Source organism: Balaenoptera borealis (genome assembly GCF_965194805.1).
Source record: "Balaenoptera borealis genome assembly, chromosome: 20".
Classification (NCBI taxonomy): Eukaryota; Metazoa; Chordata; class Mammalia; order Artiodactyla; family Balaenopteridae; genus Balaenoptera; species Balaenoptera borealis.
Genome location: NC_138879.1, coordinates 16,466,286 through 16,494,189, shown reverse-complemented (window position 1 = coordinate 16,494,189; position 27,904 = coordinate 16,466,286). Strand labels below are relative to the sequence as shown.

The following is a 27,904-nucleotide window of genomic DNA, read 5'->3' as shown; positions in this document are numbered from 1 at the left end:
TTAAAAGTTATAGTAATTTAAAAAAATATGCTACTGGTTAAGGAGCAGAAAAATTAATTAAACAAAAAGAAAAAATAGACCAATATGTATAACATGACAATTTAATTTTTAACACAGGCAATATTTCTAAATGAATTAACTAAAAAAAAGGGTCAGGGGGAGATGACTTTTCCAATAAATGAATCAGGGAAATCAAGGTCTGGGGGGTGGGAAGAAGGTGGATTCCTACTTCCCATCAAAATAAGTTCCAAAGGTATTCAAGATTTAAAGATAAAACAAACATTATGTTTAAACTGTAAAAGAAAAACTGTGTGGCAACATACAGTAGTTAAAAGTGTGGGCAATGGGGCCAGGCTGTCTGGGTTTGAGACCTAACTCTGCTGCTTTCTAGCTGTATAACCTTAGACAAGTTAAGTAATGGCTTCATCCATAATAACAGCTGCTTATCTGATAAGGCGGTTTTGAGAATAACTATCACTTAGAACAGTGTCTGGTCTCAACTCTCTGTTATTTTTGTAGTCATACAAAGCACACTGTCTTCATTTATAATGGGAGAAGAAAAAAAAAGACATCAACCATAAAGACCATCGATATCAAATTCTAGTTTCTTGTTAGTTGTATGACCTCCTCAAATTTACTCATCTGTTATTAAAGGATCAATAATGCCAATTTCATGGGATTGTGGGAAATGTAATATGATTTCTCAAACTATTAAAACACTACACAAATGCGAGCTAAATTAGTATATGTCAAGGTTTCTCAACAACAGCACTACTGACACTTTGAGCTGGATAATTTTTTGTTGGGAGGAGATGTCCTGTGCACTGTAAATAAGTAGCAGCTTCCCTGACCTCTCTACTCATGGTGCAAGTAACACCTTCCTCCCCACCTTCTGTGACAACCAAAAATGACTACATTGTCAAATGTTTCTTGGGGGTGGGCAGGCAGGTCAAAAATCATTGAGGGGGCTTCCCTGGTGGCGCAGTGGTTGGGAATCTGCCTGCCAATGCAGGGGACACGGGTTCGAGCCCCGGTCTGGGAAGATCCCATATGCCGCGGAGCAACTAGGCCCGTGAGCCACAACTACTGAGCTTGCGCGTCTGGAGCTTGTGCTCCGCAACAAGAGAGACTGCGATAGTGAGAGGCCCGCGCACCACGATGAAGAGTGGCCCCCACTTGCCGCAACTAGAGAAAGCCCTCGCACAGAAACGAAGACCCAACACAGCCATAAATAAATAAATAATTAAAAATAATTAAAAAATAATAATAAATAAAAATAAAATCTATAGAATATTTACAGTTTTATTACAGTAAAAATTATAGAAACAATTTAGGACCACAGAACTTGTGTTGGGATAATGCTTTGTAACAGGGATAATATTGATACATAACACTCCTATGTGCTACACATTCATTATAAAAAAAAAAAATCATTGAGAACCATGCGGCTCAAATTATGGTTATCCCTCCTAGTAAAATTCAACGCACAGGCTCCCATTAAATATTAATGGTGAGAGAGAAGAAAGGTCTCAAGACTACTGCAGTCAAAAGAACTCAACAGCAAGCTTGAAGAGGCTTCCACTAATCAAAATTGACAATTTGAGCACAGAAAAGAATTTCAATGGCTTGAATAACTCAAATATGTTTAAATCGATGACTTCATAATCATACACACCCCCCCTCCACAAAGACTTTATTGATTGCCCTTGGAAGATGGCAGGAAATCAACTTATTGTTTGAAAATTGGTAGATAAAAGGAAATAACACGAATCATGCTTCTTTCTGCACAAACCGTACTTAAGGGTAAACCAATAGTATAAAAGGGCATTTTTCTCTTATAGAATGATCGTATTTATCCTTTAGCCGTAAACTAGAAAACCGGACAACACACAGCTTAAGACAGAAACAAATGAGGTGGCCTGTGATCACCTTGGCTTTCTGCCTGCAGGCACACTGCAGACTGCACAGCAGGTGAGGGATTCTAAGCAGAGCGTGATGGTTTCACTGAGTTGAGGAAACACACTCCCAGAGACTGAAGTACAGAGGCTCAGGTGACTGGTAATTATGAGGCAGACTTCTTGAGAAGAGGAAGCCATACAGAAAAAGAGCTCCAGAAATCTTCATGAGATTTCCTTGAGTGTTGGCTGAATACTAAGAAGCCCATGCACAGGGTGAAACTCCACCAGGTCAGGCAAAGAACAACGAAGGAGCTATGAACTGAACAGTTCCCCGAGCTCACACAAGCAGGGAGACTTCTCCATTGTGACCAGCCAAGTGGCAAAGAGCATTCAAAAAAGACCCCAGAAGATCCTGATTTACTAGTGGAGTTAAAGTAGGCTACTCTACACCCTCCCTAGTAACGGAAAAACTGAACCTCAAGTAACTTACCTGCCAACAAAACAAAGCCTCTTTAAAGGAAGATAACACAATCCCTATGCTTCAACCACGTAAAATTAAATGCCCAACATCCAAAAAAACATTGTTAGATGTGCCAAGAGGCGAGAAAGTTACACCACAGGGATATAATCAGAAAAATGTAAGCCACTGGATAAATAAATGGAACAACCCAGTTTTCTCAACAAATAAATTGCAAGGAAAAGGGGTATGATGCATAGTTTATAGCAAACCAACACTCTTACTGAGAACTAGAAAGGCCAGATTTAAAAAAAAAAGCAAGCTCAACTTTAAGATACAAGAGAAATGCTAAAACAATGACAATATCAAGGAGTCAAGATTTCAGAGAGCATAGAACCATAAAGTGTGGAGCTACTTCTTCCTGTGGACAATGGGTGATTTTGAGTGATGCTTAGAATTTGGTGTCTTGGTAGAGGGTCACTTCTGGGGACAGAGAAATGAGCAGAGATTCTGATGATTTTGTAGGGCTGAAGAGACAACTTTAGAGAGCTGAAGAGCCAAATTCCCAGTGAAAAGGAAGGACAGGAAACTAAGAATGACACGTGTCAGATACTCCTGCTCCCAAGGCATCTGGAAAATTCTGAAGCTGTGATGGGCAGGAGGCTAAGAAGCTAAGCAGAAAGCCTCTGGGAAGTAGAGAAATTTTGGCAGGCTCACTTTGATGAGGAGACTACAATTAGAGTTCAGGATACATGAGGGGGAAGGGCACTGGTCATCGAATCAGGCTCTCATCTGGAAATGGGAGTAAGAAACAAGGCTATGCCCTAAGAATGGACCAGAGAGAAACAAAGCCTTATCAAAACTGTAAGCCAGGGGAAGAGGAAGCTGGGACGAAGTGAGAGTGTGGCATGGACTTATATATTACTACCAAATGTAAAATAGATAGCTAGTGGGAAGCTGCCGCATAGCACAGGGAAATCAGCTCAGTGCTTTGAGACCACCTAGAGGGGTGGGATAGGGAGGGTGAGAGGGAGATGCAAGAGGGAGGAAATATGGGGATATATGTATATGTATAGCTGATTCACTTTGTTATAAAGCAGAAACTAACACACCATTGTAAAGCAATTATACTCCAATAAAGATGTTAAAACAAACAAACAAACAAAACTATAACCTAGCTGCAACTCAGCTCAGTGCCTAACTGCAGTCAAGTTTTCAGCTCCCGTTCTATATGCCTAGCAGGGGAAGGTGAATCTGCTCCCGGGAAAGAGAGCATCAGAGGTGCGAAAATCTTTTAAATATATAACATCCAACATTGACTCAAAACGAATTTGGCATCGTTATTAGACACACCAGAAGTGTGGATAAGAGAACTGGTAGATAGATTAATTAAGGAACAGAGGAAAAAAATAACAGGGAAATACAGAACAGAATGCACATGCACAGTGATCAAATCCAACATACTTGTAATCAGAGGTCCATAAGGAGAAGACAAAGAATGCGGCAAGGGCAATGTTTGAAGAAATAATGGTTCAGTTTGTGCTAAAAATGATTAAAGACACTAATCCACAGATTTAAGAAACTGCAAAACCCAAGCCAAATGAAAACACAAAGAAAACAACATCCAAGCACATCATAAACCTGTTTAAATTGCAAGGAAAAAAATAAAGGGGAAGCCTATAAAATGAGACTTAAAAGACTTACTGGAATGTATGGACTTTATCTGGATCTTGATTCAAACAAACTTTAAAAATCATTTATGGAGTCCGGGTAATCTGAACAGGGAAGTCTCTGATAACTGTAGGAATCACTGTTAAAGTCAAAAGCATTACCAGTGGCAAAAATCACCAACAATACTGAAGATGGTACTACCTGATTCAATCTTAAAATAGCCTAAACCTGCAATATGCAGAACTGGTAACAACAGTAGATTCTTTTACTTTGGTAAATATTTCTTGGAAAGTAGACCCCCAAGGAACTTGTCTAAGATGATAATGAAAAAGGTAGAGATTTTAAAATTTGTGCCAAAACACTCATGGCTCACTTGGTATAAAATAGTAAAAAATGAACTGTGGAATGGTTAAGCAAACCATGGCATCACTTCTTATGTGGCATCTAAAATGCCGAGTACACTGATATTAAGAAGTATGTATATGCAACATAAAAATCAAGTGTATGTGCACAGCAATTAAAACAATCAATGCAAGTACATCAGATAATGAAAGAAAATGTACAATCATTTGACTGATCTTTTTTTTTAACTTGTTTTATTTTATTATTACTATTTTATTGGCTGCACCGTGCAGCATGCAGGATCTTAGTTCCCTGACCAGGGATTGAACCCATGCCCCCTGCACTGGGAGCACAGAGTCTTAATCACTGGACTGCCAGGGAAGTCCCTGACTGACCTTTTATTAGTTTATTTTCCTATAAACTTATTTAGACTATGTTTGAAAACAAAATGGGATCAGTAAATCAATGTTGCAAATAAAGTTTCTGTATTTTATATTTACTTTGGCATACTTAAAAACATCTACTTCATCTACTCGTAATTTTAGAATGAGATTTTAAGAAATGGAAAACGTTGATGGTTAAAGCTTTCATTTTAAAATTTAAATATCAGTATTGCCAAGTGTCCAAACATTACCTACAAAGAGATTACAGAGCAGGAAGCAGATGTTCTGAAATGCTTCTCTTGGAATCATAGTAATTCATGAGCATGCTTAATCAGTATTACTTTACCAAGGTTTCCTTGTCAAATAAGTTGGGGAAACAAAAGATTTTCTTTTAAACAAATGGCTTTTAAGTCTTTAATGTCTTTTATGAATCTCTGATTGGAGCATATATGGCATGAAGTGCTCTCCAAATTGATTCACCCATCACATTACACTGGTGGCAGATATTTCAAATTATCTAAGAGCTCATCACTACTTTGAAATCACGACAGTTACTATACCTGCTGCTAAATCTTGTTATTTAGTGCATTAATAAAGCAATTAATATACCACAAGTTTATATTTTAACAACTGTTTCAACATACTTAGTTTCCCCTATAATCCAATGTCTTTTATGCATTAAAAAAATTGGGACTTCCCTGGTGGTTAAGAATCCACTTGCCAACACAGGGGACACAGGTTTGATCCCTGGTGCAGGAAGACCCCACATGCCGCGGAGCAACTAAGCCCGTGAGCCACAACTACTGAGCCTGTGCCCTAGAGCCCACAAGCCACAACTACTGAGCCTGTGTGCCACAACTACCGAAGCCCGCGCACCTAGAGCCCATGCTCCGCAACAAGAAGCTGCCGCAATGAGAAGCCCACACACCGCAATGAAGAGTAGCCCCTGCTCGCTGCAACTAGAGAAAGCTCGCGCACAACGAGGACCCAATGCAGCCAAAAATTAAAAAAAACAAAAACAAAACAAAACAAAACACTATTCTGAGGAGTCCACGGACATGATCACTCTGCCAAAGGCCTGAATCAGGAGTAAGAAATTGCAAGATGCGGGCTTCCCTGGTGGCGCAGCGTTTGGGAATCAGCCTGCCAATGCAGGAGACATGGGTTTGAGCCCTGGTCCGGGAAGATCACAAATGCCGTGGAGCAACTAAGTCCATGCACCACAACTACTGAGCCTATGCTCTAGAGCCCGTGAGCCACAACTACTGAGCCTGCGTGCTACAACTACTGAAGCCCATGCACCTAGAGCCCGTGCTCCGCAACAAGAGAAGCCACCGCAATGAGAAGCCTGCGCACCGCAAGGAAGAGTAGCCCCCGCTCACGGCAACTAGAGAAAGCCCGCGCGCAGCAACGAAGACCCAACGCAGCCATTAATTAATTAAAAAAAGAAATTGCAAGATGCAAGAAGCAGAAAAAGAATGCAAAGCCAAGGCTGGTCTTGGTCAACCAGCCAGCAAAGTGGCAAGGAAGTTTAACACCTACTCCAGGACTTTTGTGGAAAAAGCCAACGGGGAGAAAGTGAAAGCCCACTCCTGATCTATGTTCATGTAAGAGGTCCAAATTCATACTACCTGTTTATATGCAGGGACCTTAAGCTAAGGATTTGCCATTCCAAATTCACCTAGATTCCTGAAGTCTCTTCAGAAGCTAATGGAAAACTGTGCTTTAAGGACACTTTCACAGTCCAGGGATCACAAGACTCCTAAAGAAAGCATGCCTCCCTCACCCTGGACCCAGATGAGCTCACCATGAAAGATATTGTAAATCATACAAGAACACAGACTGTTATGAGGCAGTCAGTACATGCAAAAATGGGAAGAAGTGGCCCTGGGCAAGCTAGAAATAGAACAATTAGAAAACAACTTTAAAATAAGTATACTAAAATTTTTCATAGTGATAATGGCAGGAATATATGTAATGAAACAGGAACAGGATGAAAAAAAAGAGGATGTTTCTAAAAGTAACAAATTCTGAAAAAAAAAGTACACATTGAAATAAAAAACCCAATTGACAGGTTTACCAATAAACTAAACACAGCTGGAGAAAAAACTGATAAAGAGGAGGAACAGTCAGAGAAGACTACATGAAATAAAGCATAGGAAGAGAGAGATGAAATTGCAAAGTATAAAAAGAAAGGAAGCAATATGGAAGAGAGAATGAGAAGATCAACAACAATCGACATTCTATATTTAAAGGGAATAAAAAATTGGAAGAAATAATGACTAGAAAATTTTCAAAATTCAAGACGAACAAGAACTCTCAGAATGAGGGTGCACACCAAGACCTAGTGGCTAAAAACTAATTCATACATCTAACTATGTCCCTTGATATTGTGAAACATAAAAACAAAACCAGAAGTAAGGGTCTGGGGTAAAGGTTTAAGTTACCAGAGAGAAGATACAGATAATCTATAAAGAAATGACACTTAAACTGACATCAGAATTTTCAACAACAATAAATATTGGAAGGCAATGAAATTATCTTCAAAGTGCTAAATATAAATTTACATGCAGTTAAGTCATCATTCAAGAATAAAGGCAATATATAACTGTGTGTGTATTCACAAATACACATTTCACACATAAATGTAATTCTGTATGTTTTTAATTTATAAAGACTTTACAACTTATACCATTGTTAGAAGGCTACTAAATGTATTCAGCAAGAATTGAGTGGGATGCAAGAAGCAACACTGAACAGGAATGGCAAAAGTATTGGTAAATGTAAATAAGTATAAACCTAAAAATGGCTAATTTGGGAGGGATTTAAAAACAAGGTAACTAAAATAATAAAAATAAATTATAGATAATGGGTAGGAAAGATTGGAGTTTTACTTTTTAATTTAGTTTTAAAATTTTATTTATTTATTTATTTATGGCTTGCTGGTCTTCATTGCTGCACGCGAGCTTTCTCTAGTTGCGGAGAGCGGGGGCTACTCTTCAGTGTGGTGTGCGGGCTTCTCATTGGGGTGGCTCCTCTTGTTGCAGAGCACAGGCTCTAGGCGCGTTGGCTCAGTAGCTGCAGTGCACAGGTTCTAGGGCGTGCGGGCTTCAGTAGTCGTGGCGCACGGGCTTAGCTGTTCCGCAGTATGTGGGATCTTCCTGGACCAGGGATTGAACCCGTGTCCCCTACACTGGCAGGCATATTCTTAACCACTTCATCACCAAGGAAGTCCCAAGGCTGGAGTTTTAAAAAGAGGCATTCTAAAGTCCTACTGTTCCCAAAGCAGACAGAGATGAGAAGAACTTTCAACTAACCCAATAGACAGCAGAAAGGCATAAAAACAAGGCAAAGAAAAGGCAAGGATTAAAAAAAAATTAAGAGAAATTACTGATTCCAAACATGATAGTAATCAGAGTTAATATAAATGGATTTAAATCACCTCTTTAAAACACATCTAAAACAAACTGACGCAGAAAAACTGAAAACAAAGAGATGGAAAAGGATGTATCTAGCAAGTACTTACCAAAGAAACCCATTTAAAGTAAAATTAATAGAGATCAAAAGGGAAACAACATAATGATGAAAGGAATGAAGATGAAGAAGAAATAATAATCATTAACTACGATGTACCTAACCAGTCGCCCTGGAACTATATGAACATATATGAATTTAAAAAAAAAAAAAAGAAAAAAAAAGAAATGGGGGTGAGGTTGGGGAAATGAGAGAGGTAGTTTAAGGGTATAAACTGACTACTAGAAGATAAGTACGTCCTAGAGATCTAATACAGAGTACAGTGGTTATAGACAATGCCACTGTATTATAAACAACAAATGTGCTAAGAGACTAGATCTTAATTATTCTCACCACAAAAAAGAAATGGTAACTATGTGAAGATAGAGGTGTTACCTAAGGCTACAATGGCAATCAAATTGTAACTTAAAGTTACACAATGCACATATCAAACATATTCAAAAAAAAAAAAAAATAGGAAGCAGACCAAAGGATATAGAAGATATGAACACAATAAGCCCAAGATGTGAGTTAAATTTAGAACCCTGAAGTCAACAAACAGGATATGGATATACTCACACCCACACAAATACTGTCTTTTTAGGAAATGTGGACTATTTACAAATGCTGAACTAAAATTTTGTACATCAACATGGAGATCTTGAAAACACAACAGTGAATTAAAACACACACATACACCCCCTAAAAACACACAGCAAAAAACCAAACCCAAGTTGCAGAATACGTACAACGATAGCATTTATATAAATTTTAAATAAACAATACTGCATTTTGTGCTCTTGAACACATATATGTGTAGTAAAGATCTAAGAACCTGAACTGGGAGTATACACAAATTCATAATAGTGGTTAGCTCTGGGGAAGAAAGCACGTAAAGGAGATGAAAGAAAATAAAAGGAGTACTAGTTATCTATAATTTTCTTTTAATATTAAAAAAAAACACATGAAGTAAAAAAAATTTGAATATTAACATTTAGGGTGGTACATATATCGATTTTTGTTACATCATCCTTTATACTTCACAGAATTAAAAAAATCAGGGGAGGAGGCAGGTAAACCTATAAGTTCTCTGTATACAGAAAAAATTAAGTTCTTTACACAATAAATTCAATGGTATAGAAGAGCCCCAGAAAACTGGCAGTGGGAGTAAAAGAAAGTCCAACTATTTCAGAGCAAAGGTGTGTTAAGTCTGAAAGTTGCTGAAACCCAGGAATCGAATTGGGAACAGCACCTATCAATCTGTCTTCTAGATTTAGAAGTGAGAAAAGGGTTCAACCATCATATGAGCAGCAGAGATAAGGACCAACGGCTAGTGTACTGAGAATAGAGTCCCCTCCCCAGATCCTACCTCAAAATTCATGCCTACCCAGAACCACAGAATGTGACTGTAGTTGTAAATAGGGTCTTTGCAGATGCAATTACTTTAATATGAAGTACTACTGGATTAGGGTAAGCCTTAAATCCAATGACTGGTGTCCTTATAAGACCATGTGAAAACACAGACACACAGGGAAGGTGATCGTCTGAAGATGGAGGCAGAGATAGGAATTATGCTACTACAAGCCAAGGACTACTAAGGTTGCTTGCAGGAAGTGGCAAGAAAGGATTCTTCCCTAGAGCCTTCAGAGGGCAGCAAGGGCTGACAACCTTGATTTCAATGTCAGACTTCTGGCCTCCAGAACTGTGACAGGAAACTAATTCAGTCAGCTACTAAGTTTTTCCTAGTGATAAATACAAAGTGTAGATAGATCAACTTAGTTTTTAAGAATGACAAAAGGAAAAAACAAACAAAACCCTCAGCAAGGGGACTAAAGTAGAACACTAGAACAAAGGAAAAGAAAGCAAATCTGAGAAATTCAGAAAAAACATACTTTTGGAAAACTATCTATTAAACAAGTTTGATAAAACAATTAATGAAAACTTTTGGCATCTCCAATAGAGTAAGAGATAGCATAGCCTCTACTATAAAGTAACAGAGTAAAGTGAAAGGACAAGATGACATAAAAAGTAAATACAAAATCTAAAAAGAAAAAAGAAAAGAAAATCTTAACCCACGGTAGCAGAATTAAAACCTACACAAAAGGAACTATAGGTTAGAACTGATGATACAGAAAATCAAAACAGGATGTGGACAACAAACTTAACTGTCTTATTCCTTTGCACTATGGGAGAACCAAAGGGATAAAAACAGTGAGAGAAAAGTTAACAGCTAGCTCAAGCTCACATCTGAATACTTATTATGTGCATTCAAAATGTGCCCGTCACTTCCTGTATCTAATTTAATGATCACAACAATGCTGTGGAGCAGGTAGTAACATCTAGATAAAAAGGATAGGAAACAATAACATATAGATAATTGGTATACTTAAAAACAGGCAACTACAAACTTAAGGGAATCAAAAACCAAAGCTACTATTGAAGAAAACTTGACAGTGCTACATAAAATACTCTGAAGCACTGTCCCGTGCAGTTTTGCAATGGTAAAAAAGTTCTGTATTAGTGCAACTAAATATGGTAGCCACTAGTCATATGACTACTCAACCCTTGAAATGTGGCTGGTATGAGTGAGGTACTGAACTTTTTATCCTAATCTTAAATAGCTACATGTGGATAATGGCTACCATACTGGACAGCATAGAGTAGAACCAGTTACCGATATAAAGGAAAGAAACATAGATTGGCCAAAACAAAACAGAATAAACAACTGCTCTCCTCCCCCAACCAAAAGACAGTGGAACAGAGTTTTAAGGGACAGAGGTTATGATCTAAGAACTTGAAACACAGTCAAACTGTTGCTCAAATCACTGAAAAACCACAAATGCAAATTTAAAACTCAATAAACGGGCATATGAAGATATAAAAAGGACTGTCAACAAACACTGAAATGTTACAACCAAAATAAGCCTTTAGGTCTACTTTCAAAACTGAATATAAAATTAAAAACTGTTCTCTATTCAATAAAATCCCCATTAAAATAAGACTTTTAGGAGATTAAAAAAAAACCAAAACGCCCCCAAACCCTGACTCTTTTATGCTGTTTCAAAAAGCATATAGAAAACAAAATGTTAAAACTAAATGGATGAGAAATCACATATACTAAACATTAATATCAAGAAGAGTAGACTGTAAGGCAAGAACAACTACTGGAGACAGGAGCCACAGTCACAAAGAAGATATAAATATATAAAACTGTACTACACACCAATGGAAGTTTTTTTAAAAAAAAATCAACACAATAGACCACAAATATAAGCAGAAACTATAAGAACATCATTTTGATCAAAATGCTATAAAAATCAGCAATTAATAACAAAGGCTTAAAAAGAAAAACCGTTTAGAATCTAAAAACTCAATTCTTAACTCTTGGGAAAAGAACTTAGAAACTCAAAGGCAACTTACAAATAGCAAAAAAAAAAAAACACTTCCTTCACACAACAAAGGCTATGGAATGCTATCCAAAAATACACTCAGAAGAAAATTCAGAAAGTTAAATGCTTCTGTTATTATGTAACAAAGAACAGAAAATAAATTAACCGAGCATTTGAATAAAGGCAGAGAGGGGGGAAAAAACCAAGACCACAGGAAGGAGCTAACAGCAAAGAACTGATCTTTGAAATGACCAATAAAATAGAAAAACTGCTGACAAGATTGATCAAGAAAGAGAAGACAAATATAATGAAGACTGAGAAATGGATATTAACTCCTGATACAGGGATTTAAAAAGTAAGAACGCTTATTAAAATTCTGTATGAGTAAATCTGAAAATATGTAACTGATGGAAAATTTCCTACAGAACAGATGCCAATCTCAGATGCTTTTACCTTCAGTTCTAACAAATTTTAAACAAATTGATCCTTCCTTTAAAATCTTTAAACTTTTCCAGAGCACGGCAAATGATACTCTAAGTGTCCCAATTCATTTTCAGTTGTCCTACATCAAAATTAGTAGTGACCTTCTAAAAGTATTGCCACTCAAACCAGAAATGAGATGTCTCACTACAACCAATTATTTCTTAACACTGTTCTGAAAGTGAATCCAGACAAGGAAAAGGAGTAAGTATATAAAGAGGTGTCAAACTGCTTGCTGATGAAAGAAAGCCAACCTAGAAAATTAAAAAAAACCAACCAAAACAATGTTAAGAGTTCAGAAAAGTGTTCAGTTACAAAATAAATACCCAGAAACCAACTCATAAAATAACACTAACAAAAAAGATCTCATTCACATGACCAAAATATCAAGAATGTAGATAACATGTATGAAGAGATAAAATACTGGGATAAAAGAGGAATTCTGTGTTCCCTTAATACTGTAATGGCATTAATTCTCTCTGAAGGAATTTCCATTAAAAACCCAAGGTAGCAGAAGCAAGAAGAACTACAATCCTGCAGCCTGTGGAACAAAAACCACATTCACAGAAAGATAGACAAGATGAAAAGGCAGAGGGCTATGTACCAGATGAAGGAACAAGATAAAACCCCAGAAAAACAACTAAATGAAATGGAGATAGGCAACCTTCCAGAAAAAGAATTCAGAATAATGATAGTGAAGATGATCCAGGACCTCGGAAAAACAATGGAGGCAAAGATCGAGAAGATGCAAGAAATGTTTAATGAAGACCTAGAAGAATTAAAGAACAAATAAAAAGAGATGAACAATACAATAACTGAAATGAAAAATACACTAGAAGGAATCAATAGCAGAATAACTGAGGCAGAAGAACAGATAAGTGACCTGGAAGACAGAATGGTAGAATTCACTGCTCCAGAACAGAATAAAGAAAAAAGAATAAAAAGAAATGAAGACAGCCTAAGAGACCTCTGGGACAACATTAAACACAGCAACATTCACATTATAGGGGTCCCAGAAGGAGAAGAGAGAGAGAAAGGACCTGAGAAAATATCTGAAGAGATTATAGTCGAAAACTTCCCTAACATGGGAAAGGAAATAGCCACCCAAGTCCAGGACGTGCAGAGAGTCCCGTACAGGATAAACCCAAGGAGAAAGACGCCGAGACACATAGTAATCAAATTGGCAAAAATTAAAGACAAAGAAAAATTACTGAAAGCAGCAATGGAAAAATGACAAATAACATACAAGGGAACTCCCATAAGGTTAAGAACTGATTTCTCAGCAGAAACTCTACAAGCCAGAAGGGAGTGGCATGATATACTTAAAGTGATGAAAGGGAAGAACCTACAACCAAGATTACTCTACCCAGCAAGGATCTCATTCAGATTCGATGGAGAAATCAAAAGCTTTACAGACAAGCAAACGCTAAGAGAATTCAGCACCACCAAACCACCTCTACAACAAATGTTAAAGGAACTTCTCTAAGTGGGAAACACAAGAGAAGAAAAGGACCTACAAAAACAAACCCAAAACAATTAAGAAAATGGTCATAGGAACATACATATCGATAATTACCTTAAACGTGAATGGATTAAATGCTCCAACCAAAAGACACAGGCTTGCTGAATGGATACAAAAACAAGACCCATATATATGCTGTCTACAAGAGACCCACCTCAGACCTAGGGACACATTCAGACTGAAAGTGAGGGGATGGAAAAAGATATTCCATGCAAATGGAAATCAAAAGAAAGCTGGAGTAGCAATACTCATATCAGACAAAATAGACTTTAAAATAAAGACTATTACAAGAGACAAAGAAGGACACTATATAATGATCAAGGGATCGATCCAAGAGGAAGGTATAACAATTGTAAATATTTATGCACCCAACACAGGAGCACCTCAATACATAAGGCAAACGCTAACAGCCATAAAAGGGGAAATCGACAGTAACACAATCATAGTAGGGGACTTTAACACCCCACTTTCACCAATGGACAGATCATCCAAAATGAAAATAAATAAGAAAACACAAGCTTTAAATGATACATTAAACAAGATGGACTTAATTGATATTTATAGGACATTCCACCCAAAAACAACAGAATACACATTTTTCTCAAGTGCTCATGGAACATTCTCCAGGACAGATCATATCTTGGGTCACAAATCAAGCCTTGGTAAATTTAAGAAAACTGAAATCGTATCAAGTATCTTTTCCGACCACAACGCTATGAGACTAGATATCAATTACAGGAAAAGATCTGTAAAAAATACAAACACATGGAGGCTACACAATACACTACTTAATAACGAAGTGATCACTGAAGAAATCAAAGGGGAAATCAAAAAATACCTAGAAACAAATGACAATGGAGACACGACGACCCAAAACCTATGGGATGCAGCAAAAGCAGTGCTAAGAGGGAAGTTTATAGCAATACAAGCCTACATCAAGAAACAGGAAACATCTTGAATAAACAACCTAACCTTGCACCTAAAGCAATTAGAGAAAGAAGAGCAAAAAAACCCCAAAGCTAGCAGAAGGAAAGAAATCATAAAGATCAGATCAGAAATAAATGAAAAAGAAATGAAGGAAACAATAGCAAAAATCAATGAAAATAAAAGCTGGTTCTTTGAGAAGATAGAAAAAATTGATAAACCATTAGCCAGACTCATCAAGAGAAAAAGGGAGAAGACTCAAATCAATAGAATTAGAAATGAAAAAGGAGAAGTAACCACTGACACTGCAGAAATACAAACGATCATGAGAGATTACTACACGCAACTCTATGCCAATAAAATGGACAACCTGGAAGAAATGGACAGATTCTTAGAAATGCACAACCTGCCGAGACTGAACCAGGAAGAAATAGAAAATATGAACAGACCAATCACAAGCACTGAAATTGAAACTGTGATTAAAAATCTTCCAACAAACAAAAGCCCAGGACCAGATGGCTTCACAGGCGAATTCTATCAAACATTTAGAGAAGAGCTAACACCTATCCTTCTCAAACTCTTCCAAAATATTGCAGAGCGAGGAACACTCCCCAACTCATTCTACGAGGCCACCATCACCCTGATACCAAAACCAGACAAAGATGTCACAAAGAAAGAAAACTACAGGCCAATATCACTGATGAACATAGATGCAAAAATCCTCAACAAAATACTAGCAAACAGAATCCAACAGCACATTAAAAGGATTATACACCATGATCAAGTGGGGTTTATTCCAGGAATGCAAGGATTCTTCAGTATACGCAAATCAATCAACGTGATACATCATATTAACAAATTGAAGGAGAAAAACCATATGATCATCTCAATATATGCAGAGAAAGCTTTCGACAAAATTCAACACCCATTTATGATAAAAGCCCTGCAGAAAGTAGGCACAGAGGGAACTTTCCTCAACATAATAAAGGCCATATATGACAAACCCACAGCCAACATTGTCCTCAATGGTGAAAAACTGAAACCATTTCCACTAAGATCAGGAACAAGACAAGGTTGCCCACTCTCACCACTATTATTCAACATAATTTTGGAAGTGTTAGCCACAGCAATCAGAGAAGAAAAAGAAATAAAAGGAATCCAAATCGGAAAAGAAGAAGTAAAGCTGTCACTGTTTGCAAATGACATGATACTATACATAGAGAATCCTAAAACTGCCACCAGAAAACTACTAGAGCTAATCAATGAATTTGGTAAAGTAGCAGGATACAAAATTAATGCACAGAAATCTCTTGCATTCCTATATACTAATGATGAAAAAATCTGAAAGTGAAATTAAGAAAACACTCCCGTTTACCATTGCAACAAAAAGAATAAAATATCTAGGAATAAACCTACCTAAGGAGACAACAGATAAAATGTACTTTAAAGAATGTTACAAGAGACAAGGAAGGGGGCTTCCCTGGTGGCGCAGTGGTTGAGAATCTGCCTGCCAATGCAGGGGACACGGGTTCGAGCCCTGGTCTGGGAAGATCCCACATGCCGCGGAGCGGCTGGGCCCGTGAGCCACAATTACTGAGCCTGCACGTCTGGAGCCTGTGCTCCGCAACAAGAGAGGCCGCGATAATGAGAGGCCCGCGCACTGCGATGAAAAGTGGCCCCCACTTGCCGAAACTAGAGAAAGCCCTCGCACAGAAATGAAGACCCAACACAGCCATAAATAAAAATAAAATAAATTAAAAAAAAAGAAATTTAGAAGAAAGTGTTAAAAAAAAAAAAAGAGAGACAAGGAAGGACACTACATAATGATCAAGGGATCAATCTAAGAAGAAGATATAACAATTATATATGCACCCAACATAGGAGCACCTCAATACATAAGGCAACTGCTAACAGCTATAAAAGAAGAAATCGACAGTAACACAATAATAGTGGGGGACTTTAACACCTCACTTACACCAATGGACAGATCATTCAAACAGAAAATTAATAAGGAAACACAAGCTTTAAATGACACAATAGACCAGATAGATTTAATTGATATTTATAGGACATTCCATCCAAAAATAGCAGATTACACTTTCTTCTCAAGTGCGCATGGAACATTCTCCAGGATAGGTCACATCTTGGGTCACAAATCAAGCCTCATTAAACTTAAGAAAACTGAAATCATATCAAGCATCTTTTCTGACCACAATGCTATGAGATGAGAAATCAATTACAGGGGGAAAAAAGTAAAAAACACACATGGAGGGTAAACAATATGTTACTAAATAACCAAGAGATCACTGAAATCAAAGAGGAAATCAAAACGTATCTAGAGACAAATGACAATGAAAACACAACGATCCAAAACCCATGGGATGCAGCAAAAGCAGTTCTAAGAGGGAAGTTTATAGCTATACAAGCCTACCTCATGAAACGAAAAATCTCAAATAAACAATCCAACCTTACACCTAAAGGAACTAGAGAAAGAAGAACAAACAAAACCCAAAGTTAGCAGAAGGAAAGAAATCATAAAGATCAGAGCAGAAATAAATGAAATAGAAACAAAGAAAACAATAGCAAAGATCAATAAAACTAAAAGCTGGTTCTTTGAGAAGATAAACAAAATTGATAAACCATTAGCCAGACTCATCAAGAAAAAGAGGGAGAGGACTCAAATCAATAAAATTAGAAATGAAAAAGGAGAAGTTACAACAGACACTGCAGAAATACAAAGCATCCTAACAGACTACTACAAGCAACTCTATGCCAATAAAATGGACAACCTGGAAGAAATGGACAAATTCTCAGAAAGGTATAACCTTCCAGAACTGAACCAGGAAGAAACAGAAAATATGAACAGACCAATCACAAGTAATGAAATTGAAACTGTGATTAAAAACCTTCCAACAAACAAAAGCCCAGGACCAGATGGCTTCACAGGTGAATTCTATCACACACTTAGAGAAGAGCTAAGACCCATCCTTTTCAAACTCTTCCAAAACACTGCAGAGGAGGGAATACTCCCAAACTCATTCTATGAGGCCACCATCACCCTGATACCAAAACCAGACAAAGATGTCACAAAGAAAGAAAACTACAGGCCAATATCACTGATGAATACAGATGCAAAAATCCTCAACAAAATACTAGCAAACAAAATCCAACAACACATTAAAAGGATCATACACCATGATCAAGTGGGATTTATCCCAGGGATGCAAGGATTCTTCAATATACGCAAATCAATCAATGTGATACACACCATATTAACAAACTGAAGAATAAAAACCATATGATCATCTCAATAGATGCAGAAAAAGCTTTTGACAAAATTCAACACCCATTTATGATAAAAAACCCTCCAGAAAGTGGGCATAGAGGGAACCTACCTCAACATAATAGAGGCCATATATGACAAACCCACAGCAAACATCATTCTCAATGGTGAAAAACTCAAAGCATTTCCTCTAAGATCAGGAACAAGACAAGGATGTCCACTCTCGCCACTATTATTTAACATAGTTTTGGAAGTCCCAGCCATGGCAATCAGAGAAGAAAAAGAAATAAAAGGAATACAAATTGGAAAAGAAGAAGTAAAACTGTCACTGTCTGCAGATGACATGATACTACACATAGAGAATCCTAAAGATGCCACCAGAAAACTACTAGAGCTAATCAATGAATTTGGTAAAGCTGTAGGATACAAAATCAATGCACAGAAATCTCTTGCATTTCTATACACTAATGATGAAAAATCTGAAAGAGAAATTAAGGAAACACTCCCATTTACCACTGCAACAAAAAGAATAAAATACCTAGGAATAAACCTACCTAGGGAGACAAAAGGCCTGTATGCAGAAATCTTTAAGACACTGATGAAAGAAATTAAAGATGATACCAACAGATGGAGAGATATACCATGTTCTTGGATTGCAAGAATCAATACTGTGAAATTGACTATACTACCCTAAGCAATCTACAGATTCAATGCGATCCCTATCAAACTACCAATGGCATTTTTTACAGAACTAGAACAAAAAATCTTAAAATTTGTATGGAGACACAGAAGACCCCTAATAGCCAAAGCAGCCTTGAGGGAAAAAAACAGAGCTGGAGGAATCAGACTCCCTGACTTCAGACTATACTATAAAGCTACAGTAATCAAGGCAATAGGGTACTGGCACAAAAACAGAAACACAGATCAATGGAACAAGACAGAAAGCCCAGAGATAAACCCACACACCTATGGTCAACTAATCTATGACAAAGGAGGTAAGGATATACAATGGAGAAAAGACAGTCTCTTCAATAAGTGGTGCTGGGAAAACTGGACAGCTACATGGAAAAGAATGAAATTAGAATACTCCCTAACACCATACACAAAAATAAACTCAAAATGGATTAGAGACCTAAGTGTAAGACTGGACACTATAAAACTCTTAGTGGAAAACATAGGAAGAACACTCTTTGACATAAATCACAGCAAGATCTTTTTTGATCCACCTCCTAGAGTAATGGAAATAAAAACAAAAATAAACAAACAGGACCTAATGAAATTTAAAAGCTTTTACACAGCAAAGGAAACCATAAACAAGGCGAACAGACAACCCTCAGAATGGGAGACAATATTTGCAAACGAATCAACAGACAAAGGATTAATCTCCAAAATATATAAACAGCTCATGCAGCTCAATATTAAGAAAACAAACAACCCAATCCAAAAATGGGCAGAAGACCTAAATAGACATTTCTCCAAAGAAGACATACAGATGGCCAAGAAGCACATGAAAAGCTGCTCAACATCACTAATTATTAGAGAAATGCAAATCAAAACTACAATGAGGTATCATCTCACACCGGTCAGAATGGCCATCATCAGAAAATGTACAAACAACAAATGCTGGAGAGGGTGTGGAGAAAAGGGAACCCTCTTGCATTGTTGGTGGGAATGTAAATTGATACAGCCACTATGGAGAACGGTATGGAGGTTCCTTAAAAAACTAAAAACAGAATTACCATATGACCCAGCAATCCCACTACTGGGCATATACCCAGAGAAAACCATAATTCAAAAAGACACATGCACCCCAATATTCATTGCAGCACTATTTACAACAGCCAGGTCATGGAAGCAACCTAAATGCCCATCGACAGACGAATGGATAAAGAAGATGTGGTACATATATACAATGGAATATTACTCAGCCATAAAAAGGAACGAAATTGGGTCATTTGTAGGGACGTGGATGGATCTAGAGACTGTCATACAGAGTGAAGTCAGAAAAGAGAAAAACAGATATCGTATATTAACACATATATGTGGAACCTAGAAAAATGGTACAGATGAACTGGTTTGCAGGGCAGAAACTGAGACACAGATGTAGAGAACAAACGTATGGACACCAAGGGGGGAAAGCAGCAGGGGGTGGTGGTGGTGGTGTGATGAATTGGGAGATTGGGATTGACATGTATATACTGATATGTGTAAAATGGATGACTAATAAGAACCTGCTGTATAAAAAAATAAATAAAATTCAAAAAAACAAAACAAGGCTTTGAATACATTTCAGGGAAGAGGAAAGCACCAAAATAGGAAATATTCAAATCTGTCTAACTATTTGAAATGGTAATTATTTCACCTTCTAATTATGAAAATAAAGCACCATTTAAAAAAAATTAACTTAGAAATCTTAGTATATGTTGTGGTAATCAGAATGCAATGCAATGTGTTACTTTTATTGGCGCACAGACACTGCAACATCTGATAGAGAATTTGCCAAGAACAAAAATTAATTGAAATCCAGCATAATTTAAAGACATTCCAAAAATCTTAGTGCAAATCCAAGCCACATTTGTTTAATAAAAAAACAAAAAACAAAGAAACAAACAGGCAAAAAAACCCAAAAAACCAATGCAATGGTTATGGAGGAAGTCCACTCTGAAAGTAAGGCTCTATTCATCATTATCTGTTAATCATAGAATATTAAAGTATTTTAAAAAATTTTTTGGCTTGAAGACAGTTTGTAAATAAAATATTAGGGCTTCTATTTACTTTGTCTCAGCCTTTCAAAATTTATTTTGTATGTGTTTTATAATGCATATATAAAACACTCCCACAAAAGTTCAGAGGCTATTGTCCTAAGCACTGGGTGATTTCTGAGTACTCTGTCACTAGAAAGTAAGCTCCATGAGGGCAAGGACTTTTGTTCACCAATGAAACCCAGGTGTCCTGGAACACCGTGGGGACCCAAAATTGCTGAATAAATTTGCTTGGCAAATCCATCACCTCAAAATGATAGAGGGCAAGGTACTTGCTCAACAGCAAGTATCACTGAGCAAGGATCCACTGAAGACACAGTGAGCAACTAAGACAGAGAGAATGGCCTTTGTCTCCAACTTTGGCAGAACTCCAGCATTACTGCTATCATCAGCAAATGGTTTATTTTCTAAACTAAACTTATTTCTTTGTCTTATTTTCCATGTAGTTTACTTCTGCATGTCAGAATGATTCTGTTTTAGACACTGGCATTGGAACCAAAGGGTCTTTAGTATGCTTTGTATGTCTCCCCCTTGTTTTAAACATTTATATGTACTACCTTCAAAAGTACATCAGTTTTGGGGCATGAACAAGAAGAAACTAGTGTCAACTGCAACAAAGAAGCCTTGCTACTTCACAGATATAAAAGAAAAGAATCCAGGAGGCCAACCTATACTTCAGAAAAATTTTATCACACCCTTAGATGTCATGACACCGTGGCTAGCAAACTGCCGAAACAGAGAAAGGACACTATTTCCCCATGAGGCGATGCTGTTGGTAGGTTTTTGCTTGTTTTTGTTAAAAACATCAAGGGCATGGCCAAAAACTACTTTCTTATACTTAACAGTAATATACTGTTTTCTTTGCTTGCCCAATATCAACTCTTCAACTGTTCAGAAAATAATTTAGATTTATATGACTATTAATAAAAAATTGATTAAAATTCAATTCAGTGTGAGAAACCCACCAAACTCTTTTCTGGTATTTTGGTAATTCAGGCAGTCTGAGGAATAGACAAGAGAGAAATGGTACAGCCTAATAGTTAATTTTCACTAATAATACTCTCCTTTAAAAAAAAAAAGATCACGGCAAGGGACCTTCCCCGGTGGCACAGTGGTTAAGAATCCACCTGCCAAAGCAGGGGACACGGGTTTGAGCCCTTGTCTGGGAAGATCCCACATGCCGCGGAGCAACTAAGCCTGTGCGCCACAACTAGTGAGCCTGCGCTCTAGAGCCTGCGAGCCACAACTACTGAGCCCATGTGCCACAACTACTGAAGCCCACACGCCTAGAGCCCGTGCTCCACAACAATAGAAGCCACCGCAATGAGAAGCTTGTGCACCTCAACAAAGAGTAGTCCCCGCTCTCTGAAACTAGAGAAAGTCTGCACGCAGCAACGAAGACCCAACACAGCCATAAATGAATGAATGATCATGGCAAAATTATACAGTCCAAATGCATACTATAACAAAACAAGCCAAGCAGTGAAAATCTACTGTCCAAATATTAATGGTTCCAACAATTATCTCCTCTCCCTTGTCCTTAGTTTTCTCACCAGCAAATATACTGTAATAGCATTATCTTAAGAAACATTCTCTTTCAGTCAAACGGGTTATTTCTCTGTTCTCCTTTACAGAAACACTCTTTGAAAGTGTTATCTATGATGGTTCCCTCAATTCCTTCCGTTCCATTCTCTCCTGAACCTGATCCAATCAGAATTTCACTCTTCTACCTCTAACAAAACTGCTTACAAAGGTCTCAAGCAACCCTGGCCCCACGAAATCCTACGGTCAATTCTTAGTCTTCACCTAACTTGACCCGTCTGCAGCATCTAACACAGATGATAATTCCCTCCTTTCTGAAACATTTTCTTCACTTGCCTTCCACATACCACACTCTCTTGGTTTTCCTTCTGCTTCACTGGTCACTCCTTCCTAGTTTCTTATCTTTCACATCTCCAAAGACTTGGAATAAAAAAATGCATCAAGGCTGAATTCCATCTGAGTTCCCCACCATTCCCTATTCCCTTCCTCTGCTGCATTTTTCTCCCCAGAACTTAACACTATAGAACATACCATACACTTCATTTTTTTAAAAATAAATTTATTTATTTATTTGTTTTTATACTTGGCTGTGTTGGGATTTCGTTGCTGCGCTCGGGCTTTCTCTAGTTGCGGCGTTTTATTGCTTTATTTTCTGTTTCTACCCATTAGATTATTTCATGAGGGTAAGAATTTTTGTCTGTTTTGTTTAGTGTTGTATTCTCAGTGCATAGAACAGATCTAGCTTATTGTAGGAACTCAAAAAAATATTTGTTGAATGAGTGAATGAATTAATAAAAATAAAAGTGCAAACAGCAAGAGTCATCTTGTACTAGTAACTTAGCAGCCAGATACCCCAATAAGCAAATTATATACATTTCAGTTAATCCTGAAACAACCCTATGAGATCTCTGAGGCACTGTGGGGTGGGGTGGGGTGTTAACATGCCCCAAACACAAACTACTAAGTGGCAGTGCCATGATTCAAACCCAAGTCTGTCCTCTTCAAAGTTAATGCTCTTAATCACTGCATGGTATTATTTTCACTGGAGTCCTATTTCGTTGGTTTTGAACTAAATCCAACCCTGCTATTTGAAGAGTCAGCAATCAAGTTTCCTGTAGTTGTAAAATAATCTCCATTTTGTCTGTGAAGACAAACATTCGTTTAGTATCATCAACTTAGAAATTTTAATGGAGATTCTTAAAAAGGAAAGCATTCCACGTTGCCATTTTCAGTGATAACAGTATAAGTGAGAAGACACACTGCTCTCCTTCAAAGTGTTGATGGCAGAACTTCCAACTTCCTCTCTCCCATTTCTATTAAAATCTCAAGCCAATGGCTTCCAAACCTGGCTGAAGAATCACCTAGGAGCTTTTTGTTTTCTGAAAACAAGATTCCCAGGCCCAACTCCAGAGCAACGAAACCAGAATCTCTAGGAAACAGGGCTCAGGAACCCAGTATTTTTTAAAGCTCTGCAGGAAGCCTTGGTGGTTAGCCAAGTGTGGAAAACACTGGTTAAAAGAACCAAAGCTGGCAAGAAACTAGTACCTCTATCTGAGCATCTGGCTCACTGTTTAACAGTGACCAAGTCTCCCTGGTACTGACCTTCTTGGAAAGAGGCACGATGCTGTTGGGTCGAACAAGCCTCCGTTTCTTACAGCTCAGCACAGGACGTGTTCGGGCTGCCACACAGGTGCCATCAGTTGATGAAGAAACTAGATTCAGTCTTTGCTTTTTATGCAACTGTTCCTCAGCATCAGAGCTGTCACCTGGAACGTGGTCTGCCAAGACAGGCTGAAGACTACACAAGGGGAAGGAAGAATATCCACTTCTCAGAAGACATAAGGAAACAAAGCCTTTAATACTTGTTCAACCACCTCTACTTGCAAACGTTCACAGACACAAACATGTGTTCTAGAGCACACAGAGGTCACCTCTTGATGCTGATGTCTGTTAATCTAAGTGGGTATGCAGTATCTGTGCTTATTTTTAAGGTGCTCTTGGTGGATGTTACTCTACCATGTCTGAAAAATGCAAAAGTCAATAAGTGAACTCAGGTTCTAGTGATTAAGTTCTCTTCTACAACAAAAACATGAATTCTTAAAAGTCTAGAAAATTGCAACTGGTAAGAATATTTTTAATATATATTGAGAATCAGTTCTCCTGTGAAACTTGCCTATTAGGGATGTGTACTCATTGTTCACTTGCAGAAGGATTCCTTGATCTTTCATAAATACAGATTTACAGCCTTTAGGGATCTAATCTGTTCTACAGTAGAGGATTTTATGTACATATTTCTGAGGAATTCTACCAAGACAGGACCAATCACAACGATTCATAATAACTTTAGGACTTTAAATTTTTCTCCATGCTGAGTCGATTTTAGGCCACAGTAACTAACAGGAAAATACATTAGGAGGCTACTTAAAATATACTTGCTACAGTAGGAGGCATGCACAATATTATGAAGTGATAAGGTTTCTGCTTCTTTAAACCAGGGTTACTCCTGGCTAAGGATAACTAAGAGCCTCAAACCCATCTTTAACAAGCCTGCTGAGTATAAGAAGTATGCAGAAGAGATAAAACTTACGTATTAATGACTCCATTGACAGGTCTCAATGCTCCACATGATTTAGTAGACAATGACTCTGAAGGATGACCAGAGGCACCATGGTTTTCCAGTGGCTGAGAAACAGACTCAATCTTAATGAGAAGAAAAATGAAAATATATTATCAACATTTAACCAACAGCACCAGCCTGAAAAGCAGCACCATTTCATTTTAATGAAACACCTAAAATTTCTGATGACCAACTTGAAAAACAACTCATTTATGGAACACATTTAAGTGTTTCTTGGATTTGTGTCTCCTGGGCTGCAGTCCTCACAAATCCCAAATAAATGCATTTTTTGGCCTTAAAAAAACCAAAACCAAAATCACTCGTATGATTGAGGAAAAAAGAAAATAATTAAGAGAATCAGCTTTCGAGATTTTGCTTTGGCAAAATTTGGAGAATTTGCTTTGGAGGGAGGGGTTAGGAATTAAGATATTTAACAGACCAAAAGTAGTAAAGTGCCTCCTGACAGGGAAATGACCTAATGACTCCATGGAACAGAAGCACAGCAAAACAATTATATAGTACCAAGAGTCAAGTTTTCAACCTAAGGGTCAAGAAGGGTACATAAGTTCAGTAGGAAGACAACTAAGAGGAAATTTAAATGTAGTTAATATCTGCTTAACTTCACAGTGTATGCTGGAAGCTTGTTTCCAGAAAACCATACTCTCTCTCACTCTCTCTATATATGTATTTCACCCCTGTGATAAAAGAAATAGAAACAATAAAATGACAATGAATAATAATTACCTAATGCTATCAGGTAGTAACTTTGGACTACACAAATACAGTTGACCCTCAAACAACTTTTGGATTTGAAGTGCAGGGATCCATTTATACGTGGATATGTTTCAATAGTAAACACTAAAGTACTACAGTCTGTGGTTGGTTGAACTGGCAGATGTGGAGGAACTGTGGATAGGGAGGGCTGACTATACATTATATGTGGATTAAATCCCATGTTGTTCAAGAGTCAATTGTATATGCTTAGACTATAAAATGAAAAAAGGGAGGTAGGAAAAAAATATGGAAAAGTTGGAATTTCACTATTTCAAAACAAATTATGTATTTACTAGGCTAAAAGGCGTAGGGGCAGCCATGAGATGTCAATCACATGGAGTGTCTGAGGTATTGGCAATAAAGCCACAGCTCAGTTATCCCTCGGCTCTGGGAGTTGTTGGAATACCACAGAATGGCTGTGGTCTTTGTCTCCTCCTTACACTCAAACTGACTTTGGGGTGTTCTGACGTCCCCTTTCCTGTAACTGCTACCAGTACATATCAAAGCCAATATTTTGAGGCTGAAATTCTATTTATCAGTATTGTTAAATTTCTTTTTTGATCTTTATACCCCCAAGGAGAAAACACCAAAGGATCTGAAGACCTGAGAACAGTCTCAAGAAAGGACAAGAGATTGGGAAGCTAATTTTAAAAATTTAATACAAATTATCCAAAAAGTTAGATCAGGGTATACAAATAGACAAGACACATGAGTAAATTACAATGAGTAAACACTGGGAAAGTGTTCTGTCTTCCTTGTTAGATACCCTGTACATGTACTGTTATATCTTGAACAATTGTATTAGTCAACACCACCAAAATTATGGTAAATTTGGCTCATGTACTCATTGCCTTAAAAGCCACACTGATTTCCTCATGGAAAGTAATGTGTAAGAGTTATAAAGGTGTTCATGTCTTCTGACAAAGTATTTTACTCATCAAAATCTATCTTAAAGAAATAACTCAACAAAACATCCCCCCAAATCTTACACACAAAGCTAGTCACTGCAATGATATGGATCAATAACCTAAATGCTCAACACTTGAGGCATAGTTATAAAATGTGGTACACCAAATCAGAATATTGAAGATAATCATAAAGGATATTTCCTCTTCCTTTACCCAGAAGAATATTTAAATATAGAAAATAATAGGTAGAAATGACTTTGGAAAGGGGCTAAATTCAAAATATTTTTAATACAATTGTGGTGACTAAAAATACATGCACACAGATAATGACAAGGTAAAAATAGTGTTAAAGAGGCAGAATAGAGGCTTCACCAGTGGCGCAGTGGTTAAGAATCTGCCTGCCAATGCAGGGGACATGGGTTCGAGCCCTGGTCTGGGAAGATGCCACATGCCGTGGAGCAACTAAGCCAGTGAGCCACAACTACTGACCCCACGTGCCACAACTACTGAAACCCATGCGCCTAGAGCCCGTGCTCCACAACAACAGAAGCCACCGCAATGAGAAGCCTGCGCACCGCAACGAAGAGTAGCCCCTGTTCGCTGCAACTAGAGAAAGCCCACACGCAGCAACCATGACCCAATGCAGCCAAAAATAAATAAACAAATAAAATTTTTTTAAAAAAGAGGCAGAATAGGACTCTTCCGAAGTTTTCTCTACATTTAGATAGTATTTTTAACATTAAAAAAACCCCAGATAAACCCAATACCCTCCTGAATGCTAGTGAGGATTTACCATTCAGGGAACACCTCAAAAAGCCCAAACAAATATTATGGTATGACAAAGGACAAAAAGGTTTAAGATTCAGGTTGGTGTTAACTAGGAGATGTGTGACTCCAGCCATGTTACAGCTTTCCTAGATTTCAGAAGTTCTGGTTTAGATGAAAAAGTTTCCTTTCAACAGGAAAACGCTGTGACTATGAACTTTTTGGTGTTGATCTGAAGAACTTCTGTCAACTTTATATTCGCTTAAAACAATAGCTTTTAACATTAAATTATGACAGAGATCTGGTTTATATATCTACATGTTTTACAAGGTGCCACATTTAAGCAATAGGTTGACTCTCATTTGATTAAGATTTATTTTCTAGGGATTATGGAGAACTAACCACCAGGATACCTGTCAAGACAAACTGTTGCCATTCTTTAACAAAATCTCATTTCAAAACAAGTTTACTTTTCTTAGCTAATAATCTATCCTTGTTTTTCATGCCTACAGATATATAAGTATATTTAAAGGCCATTAATCTTCAATGTGTATTTTATTATTTTTCTTAGAGGAACTTGGAACTTTCCTGGGGGTAATTCAGCCCCCCAATTAAAATAGAAGTCAACAGGCAAAAAGGTTATTTAAGCACAGAAATGCTTGTCAAGGATACTG

The 27,904-nt window shown here is 37.5% G+C and overlaps 1 protein-coding gene across 7 annotated transcripts in view; it reads right to left on the bottom strand.

Annotated features, from left to right (window-relative positions):
* Positions 1 to 27,904, bottom strand: part of KANSL1 (KAT8 regulatory NSL complex subunit 1) — a 191,422-nt gene that overhangs the window by 26,533 nt on the left and 136,985 nt on the right. For all 7 annotated transcript variants that reach the window (XM_082373768.1, XM_082373766.1, XM_082373770.1 and 4 more), the window contains 2 exons: positions 24,754 to 24,866; positions 23,769 to 23,964 (listed from right to left, as the gene is read on the bottom strand). In XM_082373768.1, coding sequence (XP_082229894.1) covers positions 23,769 to 23,964; positions 24,754 to 24,866 — 309 coding nt within the window. The remainder of the gene's footprint in view (positions 1 to 23,768; positions 23,965 to 24,753; positions 24,867 to 27,904) is intronic.